Source organism: Nesoenas mayeri (assembly GCF_963082525.1).
Source record: "Nesoenas mayeri genome assembly, chromosome: 3".
NCBI lineage: Eukaryota > Metazoa > Chordata > Aves > Columbiformes > Columbidae > Nesoenas > Nesoenas mayeri.
Genome location: NC_137544.1, coordinates 107,103,442 through 107,131,394, shown reverse-complemented (window position 1 = coordinate 107,131,394; position 27,953 = coordinate 107,103,442). Strand labels below are relative to the sequence as shown.

Sequence of the window (27,953 nt, the reverse complement as noted above, 5' to 3'; positions counted from 1 at the left end):
ATTTAACATAACCTGAAGAAATTAAATGTACCATAAGGTTTTAATACAAGACTCTTGGGAAATGAAAGTAAAATTATTCTAAGGGAACAAATGAACAGTCTAAATGGGGAGCTGAAACAAACAGCCATTTTGGGGAGAACGCTTATTGTTGCTTTTCTCACCTTGGTGCAGTCACAGCCAAACACAAGCATAGTAGCTGCATGCATGTAGGGAAAGCACCAAATAGAGATACAATAAAGTAAAAGAAGCTTTTATTTTCACAAAACAATTGAAATCAACAAGAGTGATCTTCCTGATGTGTATACCCAAGTTTTCTGTTGCAATTGAAAATAACATGAATGCAAACAAGACTGCCTTGGAGTCAGGACTACTCATTTTCTATGAGCCTTCCGAGCTTTTACAATGGCATTTGCAATCCTGACTTCAACAGGAAAAACCTGAAAGTATACGATACACTTATGTTTAGCTGGACATTTGTGATGGAGCATCCACAGGAGTGCTGGGCTTGCATATGGCATGAGGGAGGGAATCTCTGCTTTTGTACCATAGGCACACAGTGATATGACTTCAGTTTTCCGAAGTAAAAGGATGTTATGCTTTGATTTGATTAACCCCACTGCGATTGATGCAAGAAGCCTTACCGTCTGTATTTCAGGCAGTTTGCTTTCACAGGTCACACAGTGTTTATGGTGGAGAGGATTTCCTGTGCCACATGCCTGACAAATTACTTTGCCCTTTTAAACAGAGAAAAAATACATTTCATATACTATTTGAAAGCTATAAACAACATTTTTTTATTAAAACTATGGTACAGTTCCCTCAGGAGATCCAGTATCAATACCTCCAGATCTTTATATATATTATATGTATATATTAATCTACATATTATATGTATATATCAATGTCAGTTTGCTTAGTCACTGCACTCACACTCTCAAGGGCAAAGAGGCCCTGCAGAGGAATCTGAACAAAACTGGAGAACTGAGCAATCACCAGCCACACGAAGTTTAACAAGGGCAAGTGCTGGATTTTGCACCTGGGACACGGCGACCCTGGCTGTACATACAGACTCAGCTCTGCAGAGAGGGATCTGGGGGTTCTGATCAATTCCAAGTTGAACATGAGCCAAAAGTGTGCCCTGGCAGCCAAGAGGGCAACCGTGTCCTGGGTGCATCCAGCACAGCACTGCCAGCCAGGCGAGGGAGGTGATTGTCCCACTCTGCTCCTCACTGGTGCGGTCTCACCTGGAGCTCTGTGTGCAGTTCTGGGTGCCATAGGATAAAAAAAGATATTAAGCTACTGGAGAGTGTCCAGAGGAAGCTGTATGAGGAGTGGCTAAAGTCCCTTGGTTTGTTCAGCCTGGAAGAGACTAAGAGGAGACCGTATCACAGTCTACATCTTCCTCACAAGGGGAGGAGGAGGGGCAGGTGCTGAACTCTTCTCTTTAGTGACCAATGACAGAACCCAAGGGAATGGCAGGAAGATGTGCCAAGAGAGGTTTAGGTTGGACATTAGGAAAAGGTTCTTCACCCAGAGGGTGGTGGAGCACTGGGACAGGCTCCCCAGGGAGGTGTCACAGCCCCAAGCCTGACAGTGTTCAGGAAGAGACTGGACAAAGCCCCCTCAGACACATGGTGTGAACTGTGGGGTTGTCAGATGCAGGGACAGGAGTTGGACTTGATGATCCTTGTTGGGTCCCTTCCTACTCAGGACATTCTATGATTCTATGAAAACAGATAGTCTGGTATCTGCAAGGAACAACAACAACAACAACAACAACAACAACATACCATGAGGGTGCCCTAAAAGATCTTAGGACATTCACTATTAACATGTGAGTTTCCAGCAGAGCCAAGTGTAATTAATCTAATATTTTGAAGGCTGCCACCAAATAGTTCAGGTCTGCCTTTGCACCTACATCAGGGCTACCATAAAACATCACATTTGGACCAATTTCTATGATCTACTTTGACATCAAGCTGATAACTGCCTCAGGTTACGAATCTCCTTTCTTATCTGTCTTCAGCCAGTACTTTCCTTTCAGCGTCCTGCTTCCAAAAATGTTCCTTTGCAATTATCACAAAATCACACAGAATGGCTAAGGTTGAAAGGTAGCTCTGGAAGTCATCTGGTCCAATCCCTCTGCTCAAGCAAGGTCACCTAAAGCATGTTTCCCAGGACCATGTCCAGACAGTTTTTGGATATGTCTAAGGATGGAGAATCTACAACCTCTCTGTGCAAACTGTGCAGGTGCTCAGTCACCCTCACAGTAAAAAAGTGTTTCCTGATGTTCACATGGAACCTCCTGTGTGTGAGTTCATGTCTGTTGCCTCTGGTCCTGTCTCTAGGCACCACTGAAAAGAGCCTGACTGTCCTCTTTGCACCCTCCCTTCAGGTAGTTATAGACATTGATAACCTCTGAGCCTTCTTTTATCTAGACTAAGCAGTCCTAGCTCTCTCAGTTTTTCATCCAGACACTCCAATTCCTTAATCATCTCTGTGGCCCTTGATTGGACTTTCTCCAGTATGTCCATGTTTCTCTTGTACTGGGAAGCCCAGAACTGGATACTGTACTCCAGATACAGCCTCCCCAGTATTGAGTAGAGGGGAAGGACCACCTCCCTTGACTCGCTGGCAACACACTTCCTAAATGCAGCCCAGGACACCATAGACTTCCCTGCCCCAAAGGCACATTGCTCAGTCATGGTCAGCCTGATGTCCACCAGATCCTCAGGCCCTTTTATATAAAGCTGCTTTCCAGGTGTGTGCCCCTCAGCATATATGGGTGAAGGGGGTTGCTCCTTCTCAGGTGCAGGACTTCACACTTTTTCCTTGTTGAACTTCATGAGATTCCTGACAGTCCATTTCTCCAGCATGTCCCTCTGGATCGTAGCATGAACTTCTGGTGTATCAGTCACCCCTCTCAGTTTCATATAATCAGCAAACTTGCTGAGGGTCCAGTCTGCCCCATCACACAGATCACTAAGGAAGATGTTGAACAGGATCAGATCCAGTCTTGACCCCTGGAGTACACTACTAGCTGATAGCCTGCAATCAGACATTGTGCTACTGATCATCACTCCCAGGGTTCAGCTGTTCAGCCCATTTTCAATCCATTCACTAACTGCTCATCCAGCCCATACTTCAGCAGCTTCTCTGTGAGGCTGTAGTTCAGGTAGACAATATCCACTGCTCTCCTCTCATCTACCAAGCCAGTCATTTCATCCTAAAAGGGTATCAGGTTAGTTAATCATGGCTTCACTTTTGTGAATCCACACTGACTATGCCCAACGATTTTCTTGTCCTTCATATGACTGGAAATGGTTTCCAGGATTACTTGCTCCATTACCTTCCCAGAGATTGAGGTGAGGCTGATCAGCCTGTAAGTCCCTGGGTCCTCCTTCATGTGCTTTTGAAGACAGGAATGAGACTTTGTTTCCTCCATTCCTCAGGAACCTCTCCCAGTTGCCATGATTGTTCAAAGATTATTGAAAAATCCCATCACCCAACTCCCTCAGGACTCATAAGTACATCCCCCATCAGGGGCCCATGAGTTTATGTATATCCACTTTGTTTAAGTATTCTCTAACCTGATCCTCCTCCATCAAAATGTAAATCTTCCTTCCACCAGACTTTCTCCTCTGGTCTCCAGGGCCTTGGATTTCTGAAGGCTGATCTTACTTAGTAAAGGCTGTAGTGAAGAGTGCAGTCAGTACCTCAGCCTTTTCCATGTCTTGTGTCACCAGGGCCCTCAATCCATTCAGCTGTGGGCCTACATTTTCCCTAGTTTTCCTTCTGGTATTCATATACTTATAGAAGCCCTTCTTGTTGCTTTTGACATCCCTCACCAGATTCAGCTCCATCAGGGCTTTGGCTTTCCTAAAAACATCTCTGCATATTCCTCCAAGGTTACCTGTCCCTGCTTCCAGCTTCTGTATACTTCCTTTTTATATTTGAGTTTTGACAGGAACTCCTTGTTTACCCACGCAAGGCTCCCCCATGCAATATACCCACTGTCCCAGTCCTGCCAGCCCATCTGTCCTAAGCACTTACAATCAAATGAGGTAAGCAAAGTCATGAAGACATATTTAATAAACTTAGGATGGTTAGTAATACTAAGGCCATAAATCACAGAATATCTCTTAACCAAACATGTGCATGCATTCCTGTCATTCAGACTGCTGCATCATGTGCTCTTTAGCATGCTTTCCTTGAGTGTATGTGGTTTACCTTTAATGATTCTTTCTGTTCAAGGTGGTTTTCATTCTACTAACTCAGGGGTGTCAAACTCATTTTCAAGGAGGCCACATTAGCCTCATGGATACCTTCAAAAGGCCAAATGTAATTTTAGGACTGTATAAATGTAACTACTCCTACATTTGGCCCTTTGAAAGCAACCACGAGGCTGATGTGGCCCCCACTGAAAATGAGTTTGACACCCCCGTACTAACTCTTAAATCTGTCATAATGTAATTACACAAACCCAAGTTGGATCAAAATATTTGTAATGAAGTCATCCATTAGAAAAATGCATGCCAGGAGGTAAATTGCTATTTTGTTATATTTATTCTCAATTACCTTTATGCAGATGTTGGTTTGGGGCTGCAGCTGTGGAGCTATTGGCGACTCACATACGATGCAAGTGGGTGTATTCATTGGCACAAGATGTCTGCATTCAAGACATGGTGCCATCTGAAGAAAAAGCCACATCACAGCACGTTAAGGACCATTATGAGATCGGTAAGATTATAAAGAGATTTTCAATATTTTCCTGGTTAGAGTCTACATCAGCAGCAAACTCACTGGAAACACAGAAACTGAGAGCAACAAATGCTTCTATTGATCCTTATAGATCAGAGGCTATTAAGATAATACAAAGAAAACTAGAAAGAGAATGTTTTACTGACCACTAAAAATATGCCAGAAAGGTACTAAGTTAATTTTCAGCTAATTTCAAATGTTACTATAAAATGTGTGCAGGTAGTAGTTCAAATCTTCTCAGTTACAAACCTGATCTAAAGAGGTGCTGAATATTCTCTGTCATCACTTGAAACTACAACATTGCCCCAGACAAGAAAACTTTCTGATGATACAGGGGGGAAAAAAATACACTGTTGATTTGTTAGATCAGGTTATTATCTCTTGGGAAGAGCTTAGAGAATATAGTTGCAGGTATCACTGTAAAAACTCAGTGCCCTTACATATGTCCACACATGCCACCATTTAAGGTTTCAGGCATATTAGATAGATCTTCTACAGCTATGATATAAGCACTAGTCAATAATTAACTAACTGCAGTAGTTAGCACTGGAATAAGATGCATATGCAGGTCCTGAAGATGTGGTCATTGTTGCAGGATGAGGAGGAATCTGAATTTGGTGATGCTTCCTGGCACAAGTGAATAAAACACTATTTACTTTTTCATCGTTATCCTTATTAATATATATGGCACTTGAAGCAAACTATGGTTAATTTTTCCCATAATTTAAGAATTACATCAGGTCCACTGTTAAAGGTATTGAATCAAATAAAGCAACCAGAACAGAGCTTCACAAATGAAAGCGTGATTAAATAATGGTTTTGCCAGCATTGAATGTGTAATTTGCTGAGGAATTTGTTTTCTTCAAAGAAGATTTGTTGATTGTTCTGATGTTCTGCCGACCTGTGCTCCTTCAGGGGGTGGGAAGCGATGTACTGGCACAGGTGGGATAGGAGATCCACATTCCTGACAGAAGTGAGACAAGGGGTCAGACAGGCGAGGTGCAGAACAGTGTGCACATCTGAAAATAAAAGCAAACTGCCTCAGCTTGTTTTGTTATTGTACTGCTGCATAATAATGGTTAATCTGGAAACTGTTGTGACAGAACTTAGGCCACTGATTTCTCAGCTGTGGTTTCCAAGCTATGGTGGTACACCAGACCATGCCCCAGCATCCATGATATGAGGTTCTTAACTCTAAACAGCTTTACAAGGCAGAAAGCTCTCTGGCTGCCATGGAGTTTCATACTTTCTTCCTCACTCTGTGAGGTGAACAATCTGCTGACAAACAATCTGTATCAGGCCTCATTGCTGCAACATGAGGAACCACTGATGTAGATCACATAACACTTTCAATTTTGATAAGTCTGTGAGACTACTCCAGTGAGCAGTTTTCACCTACAGCAGGGAGGGCTATACAGTAATTTAAAAAGACAGCTTTTCCTCTGATCCTACAGGTATTAGGATTTTTTTTTAAATGATGAGATATTTGATAACTGCGTATGATGAGATGTAAGTAAAACCACATGTAAGAGACTTTTCAAAGTCCTGCCTAGATCACATTCTCCAGTTATGAGCCAGTGTATGTCTTTGCTTTCTTCATTTTTATAGAACCCCATGATATTACCAACTTGGTTCCAAAGGCAATTACTCAGTTACTTTCCAAGAACAAACATATTAAAAAGAGAACTCACTTACCTGAGGAAATCTGTTTCCCTCTGGATCCTTGCCACCTGTGTGCTTGCTAAGCTTTTCCGGCTTGTTACTGCAGAAGAACTAGCAAACTGAAATAAAGGTAATTCTATAACCTCAAGAAGCGGCTATTTGAAAAATGCATGTAAGAGTAACTATTTGAGACACAGTGCACTGAAATGCATTGATTTAATTAATACTTGATTTCCCTATTAGCTGCATTGATTTCCCTATTAGCTGCATTAAGGACCCACAACTTCTTCCAATAAAAATAAATTAATGTATTGCTACTTACTTCCAAGACAGAGTTACTAAATATTAAGTTTTAAATATCAACTTGCCAACTTATAACAATAATTATTTGCTAATTGCAGATTCAGTAATGTATTAAAAGAGAATTGGTAGGAATGCAGGTATTGTTAGATTGCTTTGCCTGGTTTTATCCTTACTGACAACTGTGTACTGCTTTGGGCACTTCTATTCTAGTCTGCCATTACCAGTAAATTTAAATGAGTAGTGTATAATACAGCCAAAGGCATTAATTTCTGAGATATTATATGAGAATGATCACAAATCTTCACCTCTTATTTTTTTAGAGCTTAATTCTGATGACAGCCTTTAACAGTTTTCCTCAACACCCCTTTGCTTACCTGTAATGAATCTATTGGTGGTGCTGAGATGGGTTCCTCTCTGTACTCTGTTGTTTCTAATTGATTGGCAGGGAGCTGTGGTCCTTGCAGGGACATGTGAGCAGTCTTTTTTTCTCTTTCAAAGTCTAAAATTACAATACTGTTACTCCACTGTCATTCACTTAATGCAGTTAACATTAATATTACATTCTACCATTTTAAATTCCAATAGGTAAGCATATTTTAAAATGTATTTGACATCCAGATTTTGGGTTCAAATAAACTGCCTGGAATTACAGGAAATTAAACTACAAGAGACCTCATTCTTCTCTGAAAGAGCTTACTTTTTTATTTTTCTCGGTTTATGGTTTTCTTCCTTCCTACGTGCTCAAAATAACCTCAGATCCTAAGAGTAAATTAATGAGTAAACATTAATATGATTCCCTGCTCTTAAACAGCACTATGTCCATTACTATGGAATAACAGGCTTAATCTATAGAGAAAATCTGGGTCAAGTTTTCATTTCTGCTTGGTGTACTTAATTTGGAATACTACTGCAAGCAAACATTGGTAAAGAACTCCATAAAGGATTTGCAATCCCATCAATTTAACAGCATTTTCTGGTACAAAGGGAACTATAGACTGGGCTTTGTTATGTTGTTCAGAAATGAATGAATTTTTAATATGTTTTAAGAGGTAATGCGGTATGTATGGAAGTTAATTTTCGTTCTCTATTTGCAGTGTTGAGCACTAGAAACAGAATTCCCACAGGGTGTTCTGTCTTCTGAGATGGTTTTGAAATTACACGTTTTACCAATGATATAAGAGGAAAACCTTATATTGCACATTTTGAGTTAAGACAGAAGTCTATTTCAGTCTTATGAAGTAATACTATACCTTGAAAATCCTGGGGTGCTTCACCCCAGGCAGACTTGATTTCCACATTCACTCCATTCTTCTTTGGTTTTGTAGTAAACATCCCACCTCTCCTCTCCTAAAAAGTAATTCCATTTGACTTCCAAATGAAATGTTTGGTTTGCACTTATCTTCTCTTGCTATAGTTATTTGTTATGATTTTAAAAGTACACGGTCATTTTCAATGCAAGCATTTGAAAATCTTAAATAATAAATGTATTTTTAAAATATTTGACCTGGACTGCTAATGAGAGGCAAGTGAAGAAAATTTTAAAAAACTGTCCACTTGAAATCTTAGTATTACAAAAAGGACGAAGGCAACAAAGATGGGCAGAGGTAATAAAGTTTATAAAAACTATAGGCAATCAAATTTTCATCTCTATGTAATGCCATACATACAACATTTTATATTCAGACATGGAGATAAATTTGCCAAAACTTGCCTGTGTGGTGATATCTTTTAGGAAATTCTTGTCACTGTCTTCAACAGAGAAGAGGATGTTTGGTTGCTTGTATTCTACCAGAAATACCTTTGTTACAACTGTACTCTCTCTGCAGTCCCTGAAAATCAATGTTCATAAAGCTATATATATGCCACAAACCTATGTGCAGCAAAAAGTAAATCACTGATGACCATGGCTCATTTGCTGGTACATCTCTTCCAAGCTTGCGAGTCATTATTTCAGTTAGTAAATATAATCCTAAGCAATACTCTCAAGTAACTACTGCCTTGTTTTGTTTTTTAATTTTTTTTTTTTAAGTTTAAAATGTGCACACTAAGAAGTTATCAATAAAATGTAATAATATTTTAATCCCTCAACAACTTTTACACGTAAAACTCTCGATACTCCTGTATCTGCTTTTTGGGGTAACTACTGTTTGCCAGCATCACAGAAAATAGAGGAGAGCAAGTCTTTTATTCCATTCATAATACTATATTAGTTTTCCCAGTCAAGCAGCAGGTAGCATTAGATTCATTTGATATAACAACTGTCATGTTCTATCATTTATTGAATTACAGCACTAACATTAAAATGGCTATAAATGACTAAACCATTCATTTAGGATTTATTGTGATTCTAGAGCATATATTTAGCCCACCTGAAAATGTCTTAATAAAAACATGTTGGAATCAAGTGTTAATCCAGGTAGTGATATCAGAAAATACAGGTAAGCCCAGGTTTGTATTGATATATTCTGGTGCAGACACAAGCAAAGGATACCTGTGGGTGCTAACAGTGGGGGAACAGCAAGCACAAATCCCCAACTGCAGTGGAAGTTTCTGTTTCCTTGGAAATAAAATATAATAAAACATAGTACAGGCAGAGAATGCATTTCCTCTCTCTGCCTCTAAGCTTGAAGTTAGTTTGGAGAAAATTAATGGCCTTGCAGCAAAATCCAGTTTTCTTTCTATGTATTTTATTTTTACTTTACCCTTGCACTAACATTGTACTTAAGCTGTGAGGTTTAGCATTCTGTGCTCCTTCAGGAGAAACTAAGCAGATTCCTGGGTAGACCAGCTTCTGTAAATCTGCTGAATCACTGGATGACCTGAGAAACAACCATACTAGTTCCTCCAGCATTTTTGATGACCACCCTCAAAAGGATGTGCCCTGAGTATATTTCATTAGTTTCCCACCCACAGTCTCTACAGATCATTGGCCTGCATCCACAGCCCGGGAAATAAACATCGAAGAGATAATCCAGCTGAACACTTAATGGATAAAAAGCATTATAAGAAAGTGAAGTCAATGCAACCCATGAAGATCACTTCGATTGTAAACTGGCTGGGGAAAGGGGCGTGTCACATTTGCCAGGTATGGAGTGCTTTACACAACATGGCTCTAAGTCATGACCAGAATGTCTGTCTCTTGCCAAAATACAACTAAAATAAAACAGGATGCTTACTTTGTAACTGCCAATGCCTTGACCGTTATTTTCCCAACTGGTAATACAATAGGACCCTTATACTTAAAAGTGTTATGCTCTCCATGGCCAGGTTTCCTAATGAGTTCAGGTTTACTTCCATCCAATGTGTAATAAATGGAGACGTCAGGTGTATCTGAAAGACGGAGAGAAAGTAATCCGCCAAACTGTATTCAGCCTTTGAAAAACAAGTTCTGTGCTTCAAAGTACTCATTACTCTGCTTGATTTTTCTTACATAAAAAAGCAGTTCCATAAATGACTGCACATTTGGGATCAAAGCTGTTCCTCCCATGAAAAATTAGTCACTCAACAAATGCAGTTTGATTATAAGTCATATTTCCCTTCATAAAATACCTGTGCAATTTTTAAAAAATGATAACATTGTAAAAGCTTATCCATTTTAATGACAGAAAATATATTTCCTCTCATGGTGCAAGAAGGCATTTCAAATATTGTAAGGAAAACCTTTGAGGTGAGCCTGGCAAATGATACTTTCAAGCACTGGTTTTGCAGTCAAAGTGAGATGCAGCAGTTTAAGATCTTGATCTTGGAAGCAAGCTAACATCTATGAAATAATTAATATGTCAATAATATTGTTTGAATGCACAAAATTAAGTGCAAGTATATTTGGTGTATTAAAACCTGTTGGTTAATTGTATAAGTTCCTTAATGAAGTCGGCACTCATAAGAATTAAATGCAAACAAAAGCATAGAGGCTAAAGTTTCAAATGAACACACAGGAAAAGGGTTTACATACAGTTAAAGCTCTTACTCATACCTGATTTTATTTCAACAAGAGTATTTGTGTCTATTTCATGCTTAGCCTTCCCTGGAAGAGGGATTTGAAGGGGTATGACCTGAGGAACTGAGACAGAGCCAGCTGTCATTTTTTCTCAGCAGTGATCTTTAAAAAACAAAAAGGCAGACAATATTTTTTCTAAACAGAAGAATGCATTGAGAAATACAGTCTTTCGATGTGATTCCTTGTCTTGATTTATTTTTCTTAACAGAGAGAACACCAGGTTACTTAAACTGTTAGCTCTCATTAATCTTTGCATGATTTTGACATTGAAAAGAAATAAAATCCTATCAGCCATCACACTTCCAACTTATTCTCCCATTGCAGAACTGTGGTCAAAGCTTGAGATGAGCACCACTGCTTTCATTTCACTTTGGCCTAAATCAGCTTAAGTCTGATTTCCATGTATTCATGTAAGATGCTTTAGCATCATACATCAGCAATACATGGTATGTGAACCCTAATCATGGCAGACTTGGTGTCATTTTCTCTGCAGGAAGAACCAGCCTCTTGTTTCATTGTGGCCATCTGAATATGTACAAGATGTCCTGAAAAGGACTAAAGCAAGACAGCTATTACTTAAAGCTTATCTCAGCTGTTGTATGCACTAAGAATATACCTATAAAACAGGTGCCAAATAGGATTTATCATAATTTGCTTAGTCATTACCATGTCACACAACTCAAGTGTGAAAAATTGCATTTGGATACAATAACTTCTTACAATACAAAAAGATAGACTCCAGATCTTGGGAACTGATACTCAGGGCAAGGAAACATGTCTACACTAGAAGGATTTGGTCCTGTAACTGACCCTTCAATCCTCCAGAAACATCTCTCACATTACTCATCAATGCATACAGTAATGACTCAGCACGGGAGGTGTTTGTTAGTCCACGCTCTCACTGTGGCTACATGAGGTTATGCCACAGAGCTGCCTGCAGCTGCCTCTGCTCAGCTGGGCCACCGAAAACAGCAGTCAAGGAGTGCAGCCAAACTCTCCTGGGCTGCAGGGAGACACAATGATGGGTCGATCAGATGTTTACCTGACAAAACGGGGCAGAGAGTATTTTTCCTCAAAGACACAGCTACTCTTGGCACACCTGGACCAAAACCACAGTATCCTGTTTCAGCTTTCTGAGAGCCCAGCAGTGGTGGGACAGAACCAGCCCTGCTCCCCCCGCCCCTTAGCATGCGCAGCCCCTGCCCCCCCATGGGCTCTGTCCCTGCCTGCATTTGCCCTGCCAGGTCAGGCCTCGCTTCCCATCCCCTCACGGCTCAGCTCACCCCTCCGCACCCCCCTCCATCCCTGCTGTGTAGCCTCTGCTACCCGCTCGGTCCCGCTGCACCAGCCTGACTACCCCACTCGAGCCTGTCCCACAGCCCTGCCCATCCACGCGGTCCTGTGGCAGACCCTTGCTCACCCCGCTCGATCGCAGCCACAGCCCTGCCCACCCAACTCGATCCCCGCTGTAGAGCTCTGTTTACCCCATTCGATTCCACCCCACAGTCCCGCCCATCCTGCTCCACCCCTGCTACCGAGCCCCTGCCCACCCTGCACGACTCCAGCCCTGCCCACCCCACTGGACCCCGCTTCCCTCCACAGCCCTGCTCACGCCGCTCGATCCTCGGTAAAAAGCCCATCCCAGCCCGCCCCGCTCGATCCCACCCCGACCCTCCCGCCCGCCCGCCCGCCCGTCCGTCCGTCCGTCCGTCCGTTACCACAGACGCCGCGCACCCGGCAGCTCCCCCGCCCCTCCTTCCCTTGGCACCGCCAGCGCGGCCACCCATTGGTCCGCGTCTCGCTGCTTAGCAACCCACCTCGTCCTCCGCCGTCGCGCGGCTCTGACGTCATCTGCCTGCGCCGCTCGCACGTCAGGGCTGAGCTGTCGGCGCATTACCGCTCGCCATGGCGGAGGTGAAGGTGAAGCCGGAGATTCCCGACCCCATGGATATAGAGAGCAGGTGCGGGGCTGGCAGTGCCGGAGGAGGGTGTCCTGGTGAGAGCGGGGGGCGGCAGCAGCAGCGTGTGTGTTAGGCGGGAGGCTGCCGGGCGGTGAGGGCCCTGTCGGCGGGGGAAAGGGGCCGTGAAGGGACAGGGTGCGCTGGGGATCTGTGGGGACTGGCAGGGAGGTGAGGAAAGTGTCCTGGGGGGAGGTGGCAGAGATGTGAGGGGAGTAGTTAGGGCACCGGACGTGCCGGAGCCTCGGGGGGTGATGGTCCAGGAGGAAAGGCTTGCTAGTGCTGGGGGGCACTGTGAGCCTGGAGCACAAGTCTGATGAGGAGCGGCTGAGGGAACTGGGGCTGTTTAGCCTGGAGAAAAGGAGGCTGAGGGGAGACCTTATCACTGTCTACAACTACCTGAAAGGAGGTTGTAGCATGGAGGGTGTTGGTCTCTTCTCGCAAGTAGTAGGATGAGAGAAAATGGCCTCAAGTTGCATCAGGAGAGGTTCAGATTGGATATTAGGGAACATTTATTCATGGAGAGGATTGTCAGGCATTGGAACAGGCTGCCTAGGGAAGTGGTGGAGTTACCATCCCTGGAGATGTTTAAAGGGCATTTAGATGAGGCTCTTAGGGACATGGTTTAGTGCTAGAGTTAGGTTAGGTTATGGTTGGACTCGATGATCTTGAGGGTCTGTTCCAACTGAAATGATTCTATGTGTTTTGTGCTGGGGCTGGGAAGTGCTGAGGTGGCACTGAGGGATGGGATCTGCTGTCCTGGTGTCTTTCTCTTCTTGAAAAATTTTACAGAGGGGAATTGCAACTTTTCTGCATTAGATTCTAAACAGGATTTCATCAGTATTTGCAATTGCTGACTCGCTAGCAATTCCTTCCCATCAGAAGCTTTTGTATAATGAAACTGTAGGGAGCAGAAAATCCATGTACTTATTAATGAGAGCAACGTAAAAGTAAAATGGAGCACCATGCTCAGTGTTGTCATGAAGAGTAAAGGTAGTTTGTCCAGCAGTTGCAGAGGTGTGTTTGTCAGCACAGGGAGTAGATGCTAAGTTCCCTCAATAGATATCACTGAGAAACAGTTCATTGGTACTCTTTCTCTGAATCTTTCTTTTCCCTCTCTTCCATTCTGACTCTAATACTGTTTGGATTTGGGTTTGGATGGAACAGAACATGATTTTAACCTTATTTTGATCCTCCTCCAGAATTATTGAGCTGTGTCATCAGTTCCCTCATGGTATCACAGACCAGGTGATTCAAAATGATATGCCTCACATGGAAGCCCAGCAGCGAGCCATGGCGATCAACAGGCTGCTCTCAATGGTAGGGTGATCTCGCCTTCCTCATGTTACTTCAGCAACCCAAAGCACGCTTCATACACACAGTTGGGCAGGGCTAGCAAATTAATCCCTTTGGATTTAGTGGTATTTGCTATAATGTACAGTTATTAATACCATAACTTACTTTGGTTGCCATAGCCGATCAAAACATACCTCAACTTAGTCTTTCCGTGCAGTAATACAGGCTTACCATGAAACTATATCTCCCTAGGTGAGGATGCTACCACCGAGAAGTACATTTTTTTTTTTTAATATGTCTAAAGTTCTTTGATCTTCTTTTTCCTGTGCATTTCATTGTAAAGCAGCATGTGATACAATAGTCTAATGTAACAGATGCAGGTGTAGTTGCAGTGGTTCAGCAGTTGGTGAGACAACCATAGGTGATAACCACAAGGTCGATTAATGATGGGGAATGAGTAAGCTAGAGGATGTTATTAGAATAGATATTATTCTATACTTTCATATGTGAAGGTCTTCTCTGAACCCCTCGCAAAATCCCAAGCTTGTAGATTGCTCTGATAAAAAGCAGTTGAAACACCTCAAGGGATTTTTTGCATCTTCTGTAAATGTACCACATCTCACTGGACATTTGCCTTTAGCATATCAGGAGGGAGCCTAAGATAGGAGCAGGGATCACTGTCAACTTCTGCCACGTGTTCAGGAGCAGATAGCATAACATAGTCATGTTAGTTCAGTGTGGCATAAACGTGAGTATCAGCTAAATGTTCAAGGTCTTTAAGGATCAAGGTTCCTTTCAGTTCCTTAGCTAACTGCTTCAGGGGTATGTGACGTCAGGAGACTGAGTGGTGCAGTGGGGAGAGCATTGTTGAAAAGAAGGGCTTTCTCAGAAAGAGCGGTGGTGGAAAGTATCCAATCTGAGCAAGGTGCAGTGTTTTTGTTTTGTTTCATAACAGAAACTTCTTAGCTTGGAGCCATACTAGATGGCAGTGGAAGTAGTCTAAATCTCTCTCTTTGTGGTCTTTCTGTTATAGTTATGAGATTTATCAGCATGTTGGATGTGAGCTTTTGTATTCAGTACCTTTTGAATTTGCCGCATTTCACAGTGAAGAATTCTCTAGAATTTGTTTAAAATAGATGCCTTGGGGCATAGGGTGTGTGTGGGGAGATGTAGTAAGTACCTCAAACATGGGGGAAAAACTGCAGTGAGAGCTCAGACTTTATAAGCATCAGGTACTTCACTTGAGATCAGCTGCCAGTACTTCATCTGTAAAAAAGCATTGAAGGGGATGGTCTTGGTGTGAGCTTCAGTCAACCATATAATGCAAATCTATAAGAAACAAGACTGTAACTTGGGGAAAAGATTAGCTGGCAATGAAAGAGTGAATGTTAGTTTATGCTGTTATACACAATTATGTTCTTGGGCTTGTCTAATTGCTTGCCTCTTCTGAATAGGAACTAAAAATTTGCCTGGCCTAGGCACAAGTTTCAAGGGCAGAACAAATGTTTTGTGTGTAAGAAGTGCTGGTAATTTGCCTCTGAGAGCCACTATCAATCCTGGCTGGCAATTTTCCAGTGGTTTCTAGTTGGTAAAAAATAGAACTTTGCTACTGGGACTCAGAATTGTTCAAGATTTGTGCAGTAGAGCTCCAACGTGATTTCTGGGTAGCCGTGCAATTTAGTGTTTTGGTGGAAAGCAAGAGCAAAGTATACAAGAATGTGATGTGCCTTGTATAATGGTGAAAGTTAGGAGAAATAGTAGGAATTGCAGGGATGTTGTAGGAGAGGACAGGAACTGCATTTGTTATTTCTGACACCTGGTGATAAACAGCTACTTGTAGGGGGAATAAAATATCCTCACAGGTATTACTATACTTGTAGGGAAATAAATATCCTCACAGGTATTATTGTTTCTAGTGGTTAGAAGTGGTAGTTTTTCACTTTATTCAATTGTCATGCAATAAGGTTTTTAATTTGGAATATTAGGAGATTTTTGCCATGTTCTGAAACAAGCTATTTGAAGAAAAGTAAATGCATTGTGCCCATCTCTTCTAGGGGCAACTGGACCTTCTCAGGAGCAATGCAGGTCTCCTATATAGAATCAAAGAATCTCAAAATGCAAGGTAAGCCTTGTGTTTGCTAGATGAATATATTTGGAACACAAATCTGCAACTCACATGCAGTATTGCTGAGAATACACTAAGTAATGTAATATGGATTCTGTAATAAGGGTGTTACAGAACATAACTGCTTGTTTCCGGAGGGTAGATTTAGCTCCTCTGAGCTGATCCTGAAAACTGTTCTAGGTATAGCCATTTGTACTGAACAGATGGTGCCATGAGACTACAGTTCTAACTTGCTAGCAAAGTTCCTGGTCCAGGTGACAGTGAAGTCATCTGTGCAAACATATGTATATTCTCAGGTGAAATCCAGCTGAAGCCTGTCCATACCCTTTGCAAACTGTGGTTCTGTGGTCTTCCTCACCACTCATGTTACAGGATCAGCACTCATGTTTACAGTTGTTCCAAGAGGCCACCTGAACTAGTGCTTATGCTCTTTGATTTATTAAAATGTACCTTTAAACTGTGTCTTGTGTTGCCTATGTAAATCTGAGCAGAAGATGCCTCGACATGCTCTGAGAAGAAATATCCTTCAAAATTACTCATGATGCAGGTGTGTCACCCTCTCTTTAAAATGCATTAGAAAAAGATTGCTGAGTTCAGGCTTCCTTAGACCAGCGGAAAGGCACGTCTTAGAGTTGGGAGCACACTGCTGTTCCTTTGTAGGGATTCTGTCTAGAGACAGATTATCCTGAAATATGCTCTGTGCTGTGTTTAACCTTCCACAGTTGTGTTAATATGCGACTCTGAGTTCCCAACCGTTACGACAAGTTGAGTGACTCCTGCTTAGTCACTTTGATTTCATACTATTTTTTTTTTTTTCTTTACTGTGGTTTCTTGCAGGCAAGTTTGGCTTGATCCAGAGAGGTTTAGTGTCATGTATTATATTTACCAATGGCTAGTTGTTCTGTAGTTGTTTGTTGTTGTTTTTGTTTTGGGTTTTTGTTGTTGTTTGTTTGTTTGTTTTGGTTCTGTTTCTTTTTCTTTGTGCACTGTTTTTTTCCATAGTACTTAGTTTACAACAAATCCAATTTCTTTCAAATTTTGGACCTCTCAAAAATCGTGATGTCTGTCTTATTTTACAGTAAAATGAAAGGCTCTGACAATCAAGAGAAACTGGTTTACCAAATTATAGAAGATGCAGGCAACAAAGGTAAAATAAATTATAACTGTGAATGGTACTAACTCTGTTTACTTATGGAAGTGTTCCTGTCCAGACTTTTAAATGCTTGTCCAGACAATACAAATATAAAATCTAGAGTCCCTATACCAGGTCTGTAGCTAGTGTTCCATGCGTCCACTTTCTAAAAACAAAGGAGAAGATGGCATATTTCTCTGTTAGAATAACAACCTGTCCTGGTTGACTTTTGAGGGGGGCTCTTTTAGAATACTTGGAATATGAATTACCAGTTATCTATGGGACTGTCAAGCTGAGGAATCTGCAGAACACAAACTGCTTAAAATAAAATGTGATATCTGTGTTGGATTTAACATCTAGTAACTAGGCTTTTTCAGCAGTTGTTGCACACTATGGTTGAGAGATCGCAGGTAGAATTGGCTGTCATATTTCTGCTTAAGCAAACACAAGTTACCTAAAAATGCAGGAACGTTTCTCTGATGTATTCATGTTGGCAGTGAAATAGGGCCCACTTGTAAGAGCTCTTGGAGGAGAGGCAGAGGGCAGGACAGTGTGGTGGTTGTGGTATGCATTTCTTGGTTTTGTCAGGGTTTTGGTTTTTATTTGTTCCATTCCCTTCTGTCCCTTCCCTCTCTTTCACTTTGCCAGGAGTGGTAGGATTGAGGATACATCATGTGGTTGGCAAGCGAATCAAGCAATGCTGTTATATGACTTTTGATTTGTGAGTATGTACAGAAACACATGGTTTCTTCTATTAATTTCTGTTCACTTCTCTGTTTTTAAACAGGTATTTGGAGCAGGGACATTAGATACAAAAGTAATTTGCCTTTAACAGAGATCAACAAGATTCTGAAAAACTTGGAAAGCAAGAAACTAATTAAAGCAGTTAAATCTGTGGCAGTGAGTATTTTGTGACTTCTTGCTTTTTAATCATTTCAAACGTTTGCTGCATGCTGTGTATGTTTGAACAGGAGACTGGGAGTAGAGAAACCTCATTTTCCCTACAACTTCCTCATTGACTATGCACCAGCATTTGACTCTTTGCCTTTGGTATGCAGGTTTGAGGTGCAACAGATACAAGAGGCTATTATGTTTATTAAATAACATACTTCTAACAAACTGATTAACAATCTAATTAATAAACACATCACTATTAATGTACAGTTTTATCACTCTTCACACCACTGCTAATTAATGCCATTACTATAAAATTGCAATTTTGGTTCTTTTAATTCTTTATTGCTGTTGTTATTGTTCTGTTAACATCTTTATCACAAACCTCTTGTGGTGCTTACTAGTAATCTGCAGTTCTGTCACCATTTTCTCTGCTCTTCCATACCTGAGCTTTAGGACATAAAACTAGGGCAGCATCTGGTGGGTTTCCCTCCAGCATCCCAATGGGTTTAATTCCTGTGAGTCTGCAAATCCTGACTTCTCTTGTTATTTGATTTTTATACCTTATTCTCCTTTCTTGTTTCTTAATTCTCTTTTCTACCACCTGTTTTTCCTTTCTCCACTAGTCTCCACCCAAATAAGCAATATGCAGTAATTACTTTTTCTCCATTGGTCCCAATGTGTGTACACATTGCTGTACCCCAATTTGGTATTTCTGATACTAAAGCAACCTCAGCCTTTTACATGGGACTAGTGATATGGTTACCTAGCTACAAGTGGCCTTGCAAGGTTCCTCTTACCTGCAGATCCTGAAACTCCCTTCGGTTATCCCGTTCATGCTGGATTTGTATTGTTTACTTCAAACAATTTCTAAAACATTTGTTTCTGTTTTAGTCTTGGTTTCTCTATTTTGTTCCAGTTATTCAAGTACTTTCTTATGTGCCAACAGTCCATTTACTAGATTAGGGATTATTCTTTTCATGCTTGTTTCTCTCATGCAGCATCTTGCTATCCCTTACCTGCTTAATTACAAGTCATTGGTATTAGCATGTTCTTTGGACATTCTGCTGGTTTCCAGCTGAGATTTTGTCTTTTGCGGGTCCTGGTAAGCCAGGAAGATCACTTGTTTGTAAACTTTCGGAAGTTTTCTGTTGTGTGCCTCTTCTGTGTGCCAGTCTTATTTGCACTGTAGAGGCTATACCTTGGCATGTGTAGGTGTGCATTTTTTTGGAAGGGGCAGAGGGGAGTGAGAACTGAGGGTAACTTTCTAAATAAAAATAAAACGGAGATAGAGAAGTTGAGCATAGCAGTAGCTTTTTAATGTTCTTGTGACAGATGTTGGCTTTATCTAGGGGATATAATGCTGCTAACATTGCTTCAGTGGTTGCTGAGTAGTCCTCCGGACAACAGTTATGTAAGGAGTCTTCTATCATCAGTGTGTGGATTGAATCCTGCAGAAATAGCTGAAAGCTTCTACATTGTTTGTCTTTGGCATCTAAGCACACCTTCTTGCCCTCTTTTGACTGTGGTGGGGGATTAGAGTCAGTAGGCTAAAATAAACCTCACTGAAGAAGTTCTCAGTTTAGTATTGTGTGTACATTGTTAGTAGGATTCTCTCTTAAAACACCATGTTATAAAATGATTAGGAATCTAAAGGTATTGATCTTCCCTTTATCTCCATGTTAAGGATAGCTTGAGTCAGCTGGATTGCTGTGCCCTAGATTTCAGGAGTAATGAACTAAATGTCATTTGCAGAAATCTTCTTAAATCTTCCTTTCAAATGGAAGACTTTCAGCTGTAAAGAGCTGTGTGCTTTTCTCTAACAGGCATCCAAGAAGAAGGTGTATATGCTCTATAACCTGCAGCCAGACCGGTCAGTGACTGGCGGGGCTTGGTATAGTGACCAAGACTTTGAGTCTGAATTTGTGGAGGTGTTAAATCAACAGTGTTTTAAATTTCTACAAAGTAAGGTGAGTGCCACTACTGAAGTCACCTATTTGTTTTGTGCAAATAATTATTTTCTTCATAAAACCAGTGACAGGCAAGGCTAAAGTTTTCTATAGTGTTTTCCATAAGTGCTGGCCATTGGATTGGCAAATCTGTACTGGACTATTGTTTTTGTCACAGCAAATGTGATGGTGTTGCATTTTAATAATAAATATTTTCAGACCCTGTACACGGAGTGAAGTGTTCCATCTCCAAGGTCCAATGACAAGCTAGGCAGCAAAGAACACAGGACCAAAAAAAATCTAGCAAAAGTCACTGCATTCCCTGCAGAGCTCCTAGTTTCTGAGAGGGTAAAAGGCAGTAGTCAGTCAGCCCTGCCTAGAAGACAATTTTCTCTAGTTCAGCTGTCAGAGAAGCCTGCTTGCCATTAAATAAGTCCTATGCAGATTGCAGCGTTTTTCTGTTCTATTAAAATACTTTTTAGCTGGTGGTAGGTACAGCAGAAGCTTTTTTTTGTAACCAAATTCCAAATGCTACTATTTCTTCATATCAGTATAAATCACTGTTTACATTTTGTGTAATATTTAGTGTAAAATCATGCTTAGTTGTGCACTGCTTTGTCTTGCCTATATCAGTTTTAAGGACATAGGTTTAAATGCTAAATAAAAAACATGTCCTAGAAATGGTTTCTAAATCAACTTTTATACTTTGCTCTGCCTGAAACTGAACCATCAAGGAGGCTCTTGGCTGTGAGTACTGACTGTAACACATCTTTGCTTTTTTCTCAGGCAGAGGCAGCTCGAGAGAGCAAACAGAACCCTATGATACAGAGAAACAGCTCATTTGCCTCATCCCATGAGGTGTGGAAATACATCTGTGAACTGGGTATCAGTAAGGTCAGAATAGATTCATCTTGCTACAGTCAGAACTGTCAGTGTATAACTAGTTGCAGGAGGTGGGTCCTGCAAATTTGGTGGGGGTCTGATAACTGCATTAGTACCCTACAGGTACTGTGATGGAGGTGGGCTTTGCTACTTGATTGCTTTTTGAGGAGGGTGAGTGGTGATGCATGGGGTTCTGGGATAGTTTGTACATGTGGGTTTTTAAGGATGCATGGAAGAATTTGCATTCAGATGCTTGCTGATAGAAACTGGAATAAGTATTCCTTTAACAGTCCCAACTGGGATATATTTTATGATTTCTCTAAAGTTTGCCTGTGTACTTCAAGCAGTTTTAAGGGAGGTAACAAAAAAAAAAAAAAAAAAAAAAAAATTTTAAACACCCCGCAATTATTGGTCACTATCAACAGGCCTATCTTCAATAGTCTGGGGTTTTTGTTTGTTTTTCTTCTTTCACAATAATTTTCTTGTAAAACTGGAAATGTATTCTGTTAGGATGATGTAGACACCTAAAGTGCATAGGGAAATTCTTTTTGGTAAGCCAAGGCTAATGTAATTCAAAAGTGCTTGGGAGGTAGGAGGTATTATTATTTGCTTTACTTCTTGCATCTGCACAACCCCATAGAGTGCCCCAGCGAGAGCAGTGCCTTTTTCTGGGCTAGGTTAGAGCTTGAAGGATTTGTTACTCATGGTGTTTGCTCATTTCCTCCTTGTAGGACTTATTGGCACGTGTCTTTCCTAATACTTATTTTGCAAATTATTTCATAGGTAGAATTGTCAATGGAAGACATTGAAACCATTTTAAATACGCTAATATACGATGGAAAAGTGGAGATGACTATTATTGCTGCAAAGGAAGGGACAGTAGGCAGCGTGGATGGACAGATGAAGTTGTACAGAGCTGTTAGTCCTCTCATACAGCCCACTGGATTAGTCAGGACGCCCTGTGGCCTCTGTCCTGTAAGTAACTAATTCTGTATATAAATATGTGGGTCTCTTCAAATTTTGAATACAATCCTGTGAATGGCTAGCCAGCACAATGCAGGATTATGCCCATGAGTGATCCTCATGGCTTTCTAAGCCAGTTATGCTTATGAGTGGTATCTGTGATGCCTTAGCTGTGGTGTGAAAGGCAGGTTCTTTTGTTTAGACCAGGATGTTTCCCACTTACATGTTGTCTCTTTACTGTACTGTATGTGAAAGGGTGCTGTCAAGTATAGCCCATTCCAAATTACATTATTATATTTTCCCATCCCAAGTGTGCCTATTTATGATTTTTAACAAGGTAACTTATTTCTTTCTAGCTTTTGGTCTCTCCTGCTGGGATTGTAAACTGATATGTGGGTAAAAGTTGCCACTGTGTCTGTTCACATAATTCACTACAGCAGGATCTGTTTTCCTTTGTTGTGCTCACATTACTCTTCCTCAGAGCTGGCGTTGGACTTTCTAGATTTTGGTCTCTGTTAGACTACTGCTTTTCTACTAGGGAAGGAGCAGAAAACATGCAAGCATGTTACTTCCAGTTAGATTGTGCTTGCTATATATATAATTACTGACACAGGGCTTTCTTTTTTAGGTTTTTGATGATTGCCATGAAGGTGGTGAGATTTCTCCATCAAACTGTATTTATATGACAGAGTGGCTGGAGTTCTAAAGTGAAAGAAAACCGTGAACTCAAATCTGTGCTTCACAGCCAAGGTGACAAAGCAACTTTCTTTTTTCAAAGTGGACTTATAAATTTGTGAGCAGCTTCAGGACATGGAGTGACTTTATTTTCAATGAAACATAAAGGAGCAGTCTATCTGTATGAGCAGTCCTGTGAGTGGACTGGAAATTGAGTCAGCACTGAAGGTCAAGGCTGAAGTGGAAAAGTAGATCCATTCCTGTACTAAAAATTGGTTATGTGACTTGAAAACAGCCATACAACAGCTGGGTGGTGATGCATTGCTTCCAAGTACTGTGTTGAGCACTCCAGGGACACTTATTCTGAATGAGAGAAAAGAAGTCATTAGCAGATCAGAAAAACTTCCTAATGAGCGTTACCAAGAATGAGATCCCAAACTTTGCTTTCAGACTAATGCTACTGGTGAGTGCTTATGTCCTAAAGCTGACATGTTTCTCCTATGCTAGCTGCCATCTAATGGAAGACTAAGAATCTGATGTGGGAAAATATGTCAAACAGAACTCACTGATTCTTTATCATCTTTCTTACCTGCCATTAAAATCCTGATTTTTCTCATGTACATCTGTGCTTCATTTCTTCCATCACTGCCATTGCCTGGTGATGCATCTGTTGTATTTATTCCTTCATCAGACAGCTACAAGACCACTGTAAAATCTGTATTGGTGTGTTCTGGCAGATGCATCATGTACATGTATCTGCTGAAATTTTAAGCAGAAGTATTCTGGGAAGATGTGTTTTTCAGAAAAGAAAAGTAGTTCCTCTGGCCTGGTGGCACAGGAAAAATTTGTATAGATTATCTGAATACCCTGAGGGTTGTAAAAGATGCCAGTGACAGTTGTGTGTACATAAATATGGCCTCTGGCCTTTGTTTGTGGTCTGAAAGGGGCATGATACTGGCATATCATCAAAATGCACAATCTTCTCTTTCTGTGATGTGGAGCCAGTTTGTGTTTCTCTGAAGTGACTCTCCTTCTCTGTGTGACTCTGGACTGATGAATTAGCAATAGCATGCAGACTGTGATGGTTTGGTGTAAGCCTTATGCCCAGGGCATGCTGGGCAATGGATCTCTTGAGAGAGCTGTGTCTAATTTCCTTTGCCTGTCTACATCCATCTGGCAGTATGAGAGGGGTGATACTGCCTTTGGAAAATGCAGGTTCAAATCCCACTTGGAAAGTAAAAAGATTTTTGTACCAACAATGCTATGGTAATTAGTTACTGCATATAATCAAGCAACCTCTAGGGAGGAAAAAGTTCCTTTTTCATAAATTAGAACATTGTGCATATATGGTACAGCCAGCTGTCCACCATCCAGAACACCAGAGGACTGGTTGAAGTACTAGCAGGCAGGGCAGTGTAGATGTGAACTGTGCAGAGACAGTCTGGTCCCAGTACAACCTGCTATGTGTGGCTTAATCTTGCTGGATCTCTATACAGCCATGCAGCATCTTCATGATAGCCTTCCAGCACTGGGAAACCATTAGTGGGCCAAGCACAACACTGGACCTGTTGCATCTAGCAATTTTCAACATTCCCTATCTGAAAATAAGCCTTCCTGGACACTGTTGGGAGGGCAATGGTGAAGGAGTTACGAGCATGCCAGGTGAATGGTGGGCTAACATGGCTATTTCAACACTGTCCAGGGGTTTGCACCTTCTAAAACCAGTCTGGATCCCATATACGTTAAAATCTTGCTCAATTCCTGTTCTTCTACTTACACTGGGGGTTGTGAACAGAAGGCTAATGGTGCTAAGTGGTGTACCAATAATAAAAAAGAATAAATGGTTCCTGTCCCATACAGATACAAAAGCAAAGGTTCCTTGTTTATGAGTAGGCTGCTGTCTCCAGCTGGAGTGAACAACTGATACTGATAAGCTGTCCATGAGAGGAGTGTGATTGTATTAGCTAGTGTGAGCACCCACAGCTGGCTCACTCTTTTGTTGCAGCTTTGTCTCTAGCTGACAGAGATGCATATCTCTCCAGAAGCAGATAAGTTCTTACAAAAGTGATGTGGGGGTGAAATGATCAGATGTTTGTTCTTTTTCTGCCCCTTTAACCACTCAGCACACTTAAGCCTGAGGAAAATGCTGCTCACTTCACTGGAGGGAGCCTTAACCTGAGTTTCAGATGGCCAAAGGTAATTTCATTGAGGTGTGTGGATGGGGTTGCCTTTGTCTTCCTGCCTTCAAAGAGGACCTGACACAATGGGGTGCTGAATCCTGTTGCTGCAGAGATAACACTTTGTGCTCTACTGCAACTAGAAGATAGCTTTCAGGGAAACAACATCTTTATCATGTAGGTATGTCACTTTATGCAATGTAACCAAATTCATTGGTAGTAAGAAAAAGGACAAAGAGCTTGCTGTCTGTGAATAGCTTTAGGTACTAGAGAGTTGGTTAATTAAGCGCTTGAAATTCTGGCTCATTTGTATTGGATTTGACATTAATAGTCTATTTTTTTTTTCTCCTTACTTGAGTTCCTTCAGTCTTCCCTCCTACCTGACAAAGCTGTTCCCTTTACAAACTGGTATGAAATGTAATGTTTTGAGGAAGCTACTGTATTAGCTCCAGTACTGGAAAACACATATGTGTAGAAAGCTGAGAGCTAAAGGTAATGGGTGACCACTTGGGAGCGTGATCTGCTCATTTCTTTATGCATGTCTCATACAAGAGGTTGCAGTTCAGCTGCTGCAGGACCACAAGTTACCTTCTGGTTATTGTGAACCCTGGGCGCGCAGACCCTGCTGTGAACCTACCAGGCTGTTCTCAGCAGTTTCCTCCCCAATGGTAACCAACTGTACAAAAGCAAGTTGCAGGCTGATCACACCCAAATGCCATTTTCACGTAGAATAAAGTACAAGATTGCTTTTTATTTCCAAGAGAAACATTAACTACAGTACCAGGCTTTATTGTGAATGGAGGGAGAGTACAGCAGTGGGTACTGTTTAACATGTCTGGCCTTTACAGTCCAAAGTTTAAAACATTAACAATTATGGCAAGCTTGAAGCTTTGATAGGGAGAACATGTACCATGTGGCTGAGTGGCTGTTGGGGTTTTCCTGTGGTGTGTTGTGTTTTTTTTTAAACCCAGGTTGGAGCTGTGGAGGAGTGCAATGGTTGTGCATCTGGTGCTGTTCGAGTGCCATCTTTTGTCCCATCCTGGTATGGCTCCCCTACAGCTCAAGAAAGAAAAGGTAAACGCTGGTTTCCTGTTTTGCCTCCTCATGCAATGAAATTTTTGGGAAGAAACAATGGTGAGCAGGGACAGCTGGGTCACCTGTTGCTGCCAAACACTTCATGCTTGGAAACAGGGTATATACACCTCAAACGGGTATGTCTTCCACTACACACAGGCAACCTTCCCATCTGGCTTCGTGTAGATTGGAGTCTTTATCATTTAATCTGAGAAATGGGTAGGCAGGCGCTTGGCCACACTGAGCCTAGCTTAGCTGGCAACCTGAAGAGGACGGAAAGGTATTGTGTGAGAAGGTCCACAGGTGGTGTCCAAGTTTTTGTTGAAAATATTCACTTCCTACCTGAGAAAGTTAATTATTGCACTTCACACACTCTTCAGGAGATCCTGGGGCGGAGTGGGGAGGAGGGGAAGTGGGGCTAAAAGCATTCTTCTCTTTCGGTTGTTAAAACACAAAAGAAGTTAATGTTTATGTAAGTAGTCTGTGTATTTTCTCCCTCTCTCTCTAGCTTTTTGAGCAAGCTTGCCATTGTTTTGGGAAAACAGAAGAATGGGAAAGGTTTTACTTTAGTTAGAAACACAGGGCTTTAGGATTTTGCTCCTCTTGCAGACTCGAAACAGTTGCTCAATGTTTTAACTAATTAATTCTAGTAGAGTGGGCACAGCATAGCTTTGAAGCCCTAGTGCCTAGTAAGGCTCTGTGCTTTGCTTTTGAGATATGGCTATATGAGTAAAATGTAAAATGAGGATAAACGAGCAGCTCCAGAGGAGCAGTTTGCTTTGCCTCTTACTGGTACTGCTTGAAGAGCAACTTCTGGGTCTGTGGATGTTAACAACAGCAGTAGTTTTAATTTTATACTCTTTAGCATGTAAGCATAGGTAGCATTCTTTTGCTTTTTTATTCCTTTCTGCTCATGTTCAGATTTTACACAAGCAAATTTAACCCCTGCAAAGCACACAGCTTGCCTTAGGAAGCTGGGAAGGCAATATTAATGTTCTGCTCAGACAGCATCTTTTTTTGCTTTGTTTTGGGTCTGGAACGTTTCCACTGTTAAATGCTTCAGAGGAACATACACCTTTTCTGCCCTGGGAAGAAGGACTGAATGGCTCTTGGTTAGAGTAGTTTCTGGATAATGCAAATCTCCCTGTGGAATTCAGTGTTCTGAAAGTAGCCCCTATCTGTGTACTTAGGCAATTATGTCCCATATCTGTCAGCCAGTTCCTTCTGTCCTTTTCAGAGAAGGGAAGAAGGACTGCTGATTGAAACCAAACTCTGCAGCAGCTCAATGGAGATTTCATTGGATCTTCTTCCACTGCCAGGGTCTGTTGAAATATCTTGAGGGGCACAGAGAACACAGCTGAAAACCTTGTCTTTTTCTCCTCAATGGTTCAACTTCTTGCTGTTTCTAGTGTAATCAAGCCCTTATCACAGGCTGTGAACCTGAAGCAGTGACTGATTTTTACAGGTGCTTAAACACTGAGAAGAGCTTGCCTATTTCTTTTTTTAGCCAAGCATTCAATCATAGAATGTGCAGTAATGTTTAAAACATATTTATATTCCTAATTGCTTATTACATGTCAAAGTTGGCCACATTGCCTATACGTGGTTTCATCAAAACCTTCATATAACTAAGAAAAGTGTAAGATGTATCCCACATTGCTCACAGAGTAGAAAGAAAGAACATTCTGCATCTCATCACAACAAAGAGCATCTACAAGTACTCTAAGCTCCACAGTCTGGCCAGATTTTATTTTTCTTCTGCTAGTTAACTTGTAGGAGGCAGTGCTACTTGGATCAGTAGATGTCTATTTTTTTTCTTTAATATGCTATATCAGAGGTGTAGGCAGACAACATGAAAACTGGATGAGTTCTGACATACCTGATAAAAGAGGAGCCTGGTGATCAAACCTGCATGGAGGACCACCTTGCTGCACAGCACTTCAGTCATGTTGCTCCTATTGTTTTAAGCTGTTACCAAGCAACTTAAGAATTAATTTTAGGCTTTCTTCTAATCAATGACTTTAAGAAAGATGCAAAATATTCAAAACATAGATTTATGCTGCATTTAAAAGTGAGAAAACAGAAAAACCTGAAGCTTGACAGTA

At 41.3% G+C, this 27,953-nt stretch overlaps 2 protein-coding genes across 5 annotated transcripts in view; one reads left to right on the top strand and one right to left on the bottom strand.

Annotated features, from left to right (window-relative positions):
- The window catches only part of DZANK1 (double zinc ribbon and ankyrin repeat domains 1), a gene marked incomplete at both ends in the record, with an annotated part of 28,809 nt that extends 18,001 nt beyond the window's left edge, over positions 1–10,808 (bottom strand). Inside the window, 9 exon segments of the mRNA XM_080341471.1 lie at positions 642–734; positions 4,579–4,692; positions 5,663–5,780; positions 6,457–6,542; positions 7,101–7,225; positions 7,977–8,073; positions 8,438–8,555; positions 9,903–10,056; positions 10,700–10,808. Of these exon segments, the coding sequence (XP_080197597.1) occupies positions 642–734; positions 4,579–4,692; positions 5,663–5,780; positions 6,457–6,542; positions 7,101–7,225; positions 7,977–8,073; positions 8,438–8,555; positions 9,903–10,056; positions 10,700–10,808 (1,014 nt within the window).
- Positions 10,809–12,584: 1,776 nt separating this feature from the next.
- POLR3F (RNA polymerase III subunit F) lies at positions 12,585–24,757 on the top strand. Of its 4 annotated transcripts, XR_013921964.1 has the most exons (10): positions 12,585–12,684; positions 13,884–14,001; positions 16,032–16,099; positions 17,182–17,249; positions 18,022–18,134; positions 19,955–20,098; positions 20,864–20,971; positions 21,743–21,934; positions 22,551–23,060; positions 24,721–24,757. XR_013921964.1 is itself a non-coding variant. In XM_080341653.1 (9 exons), exons 1-9 carry the CDS (start codon positions 12,629–12,631, stop codon positions 22,626–22,628), a joined length of 909 nt encoding a protein of 302 aa, XP_080197779.1. In that variant the 5' UTR covers positions 12,585–12,628; the 3' UTR covers positions 22,629–23,211. The 4 variants fall into 4 exon arrangements, 3 of the variants coding, with proteins under 3 accessions (XP_080197779.1, XP_080197778.1, XP_080197780.1); XM_080341653.1 differs by lacking the exon at positions 24,721–24,757 and having other exon boundaries at positions 20,864–20,935; positions 22,551–23,211; XM_080341652.1 differs by lacking the exon at positions 24,721–24,757 and having other exon boundaries at positions 22,551–23,211.
- The last annotated feature ends 3,196 nt before the right edge of the window (positions 24,758–27,953 follow it).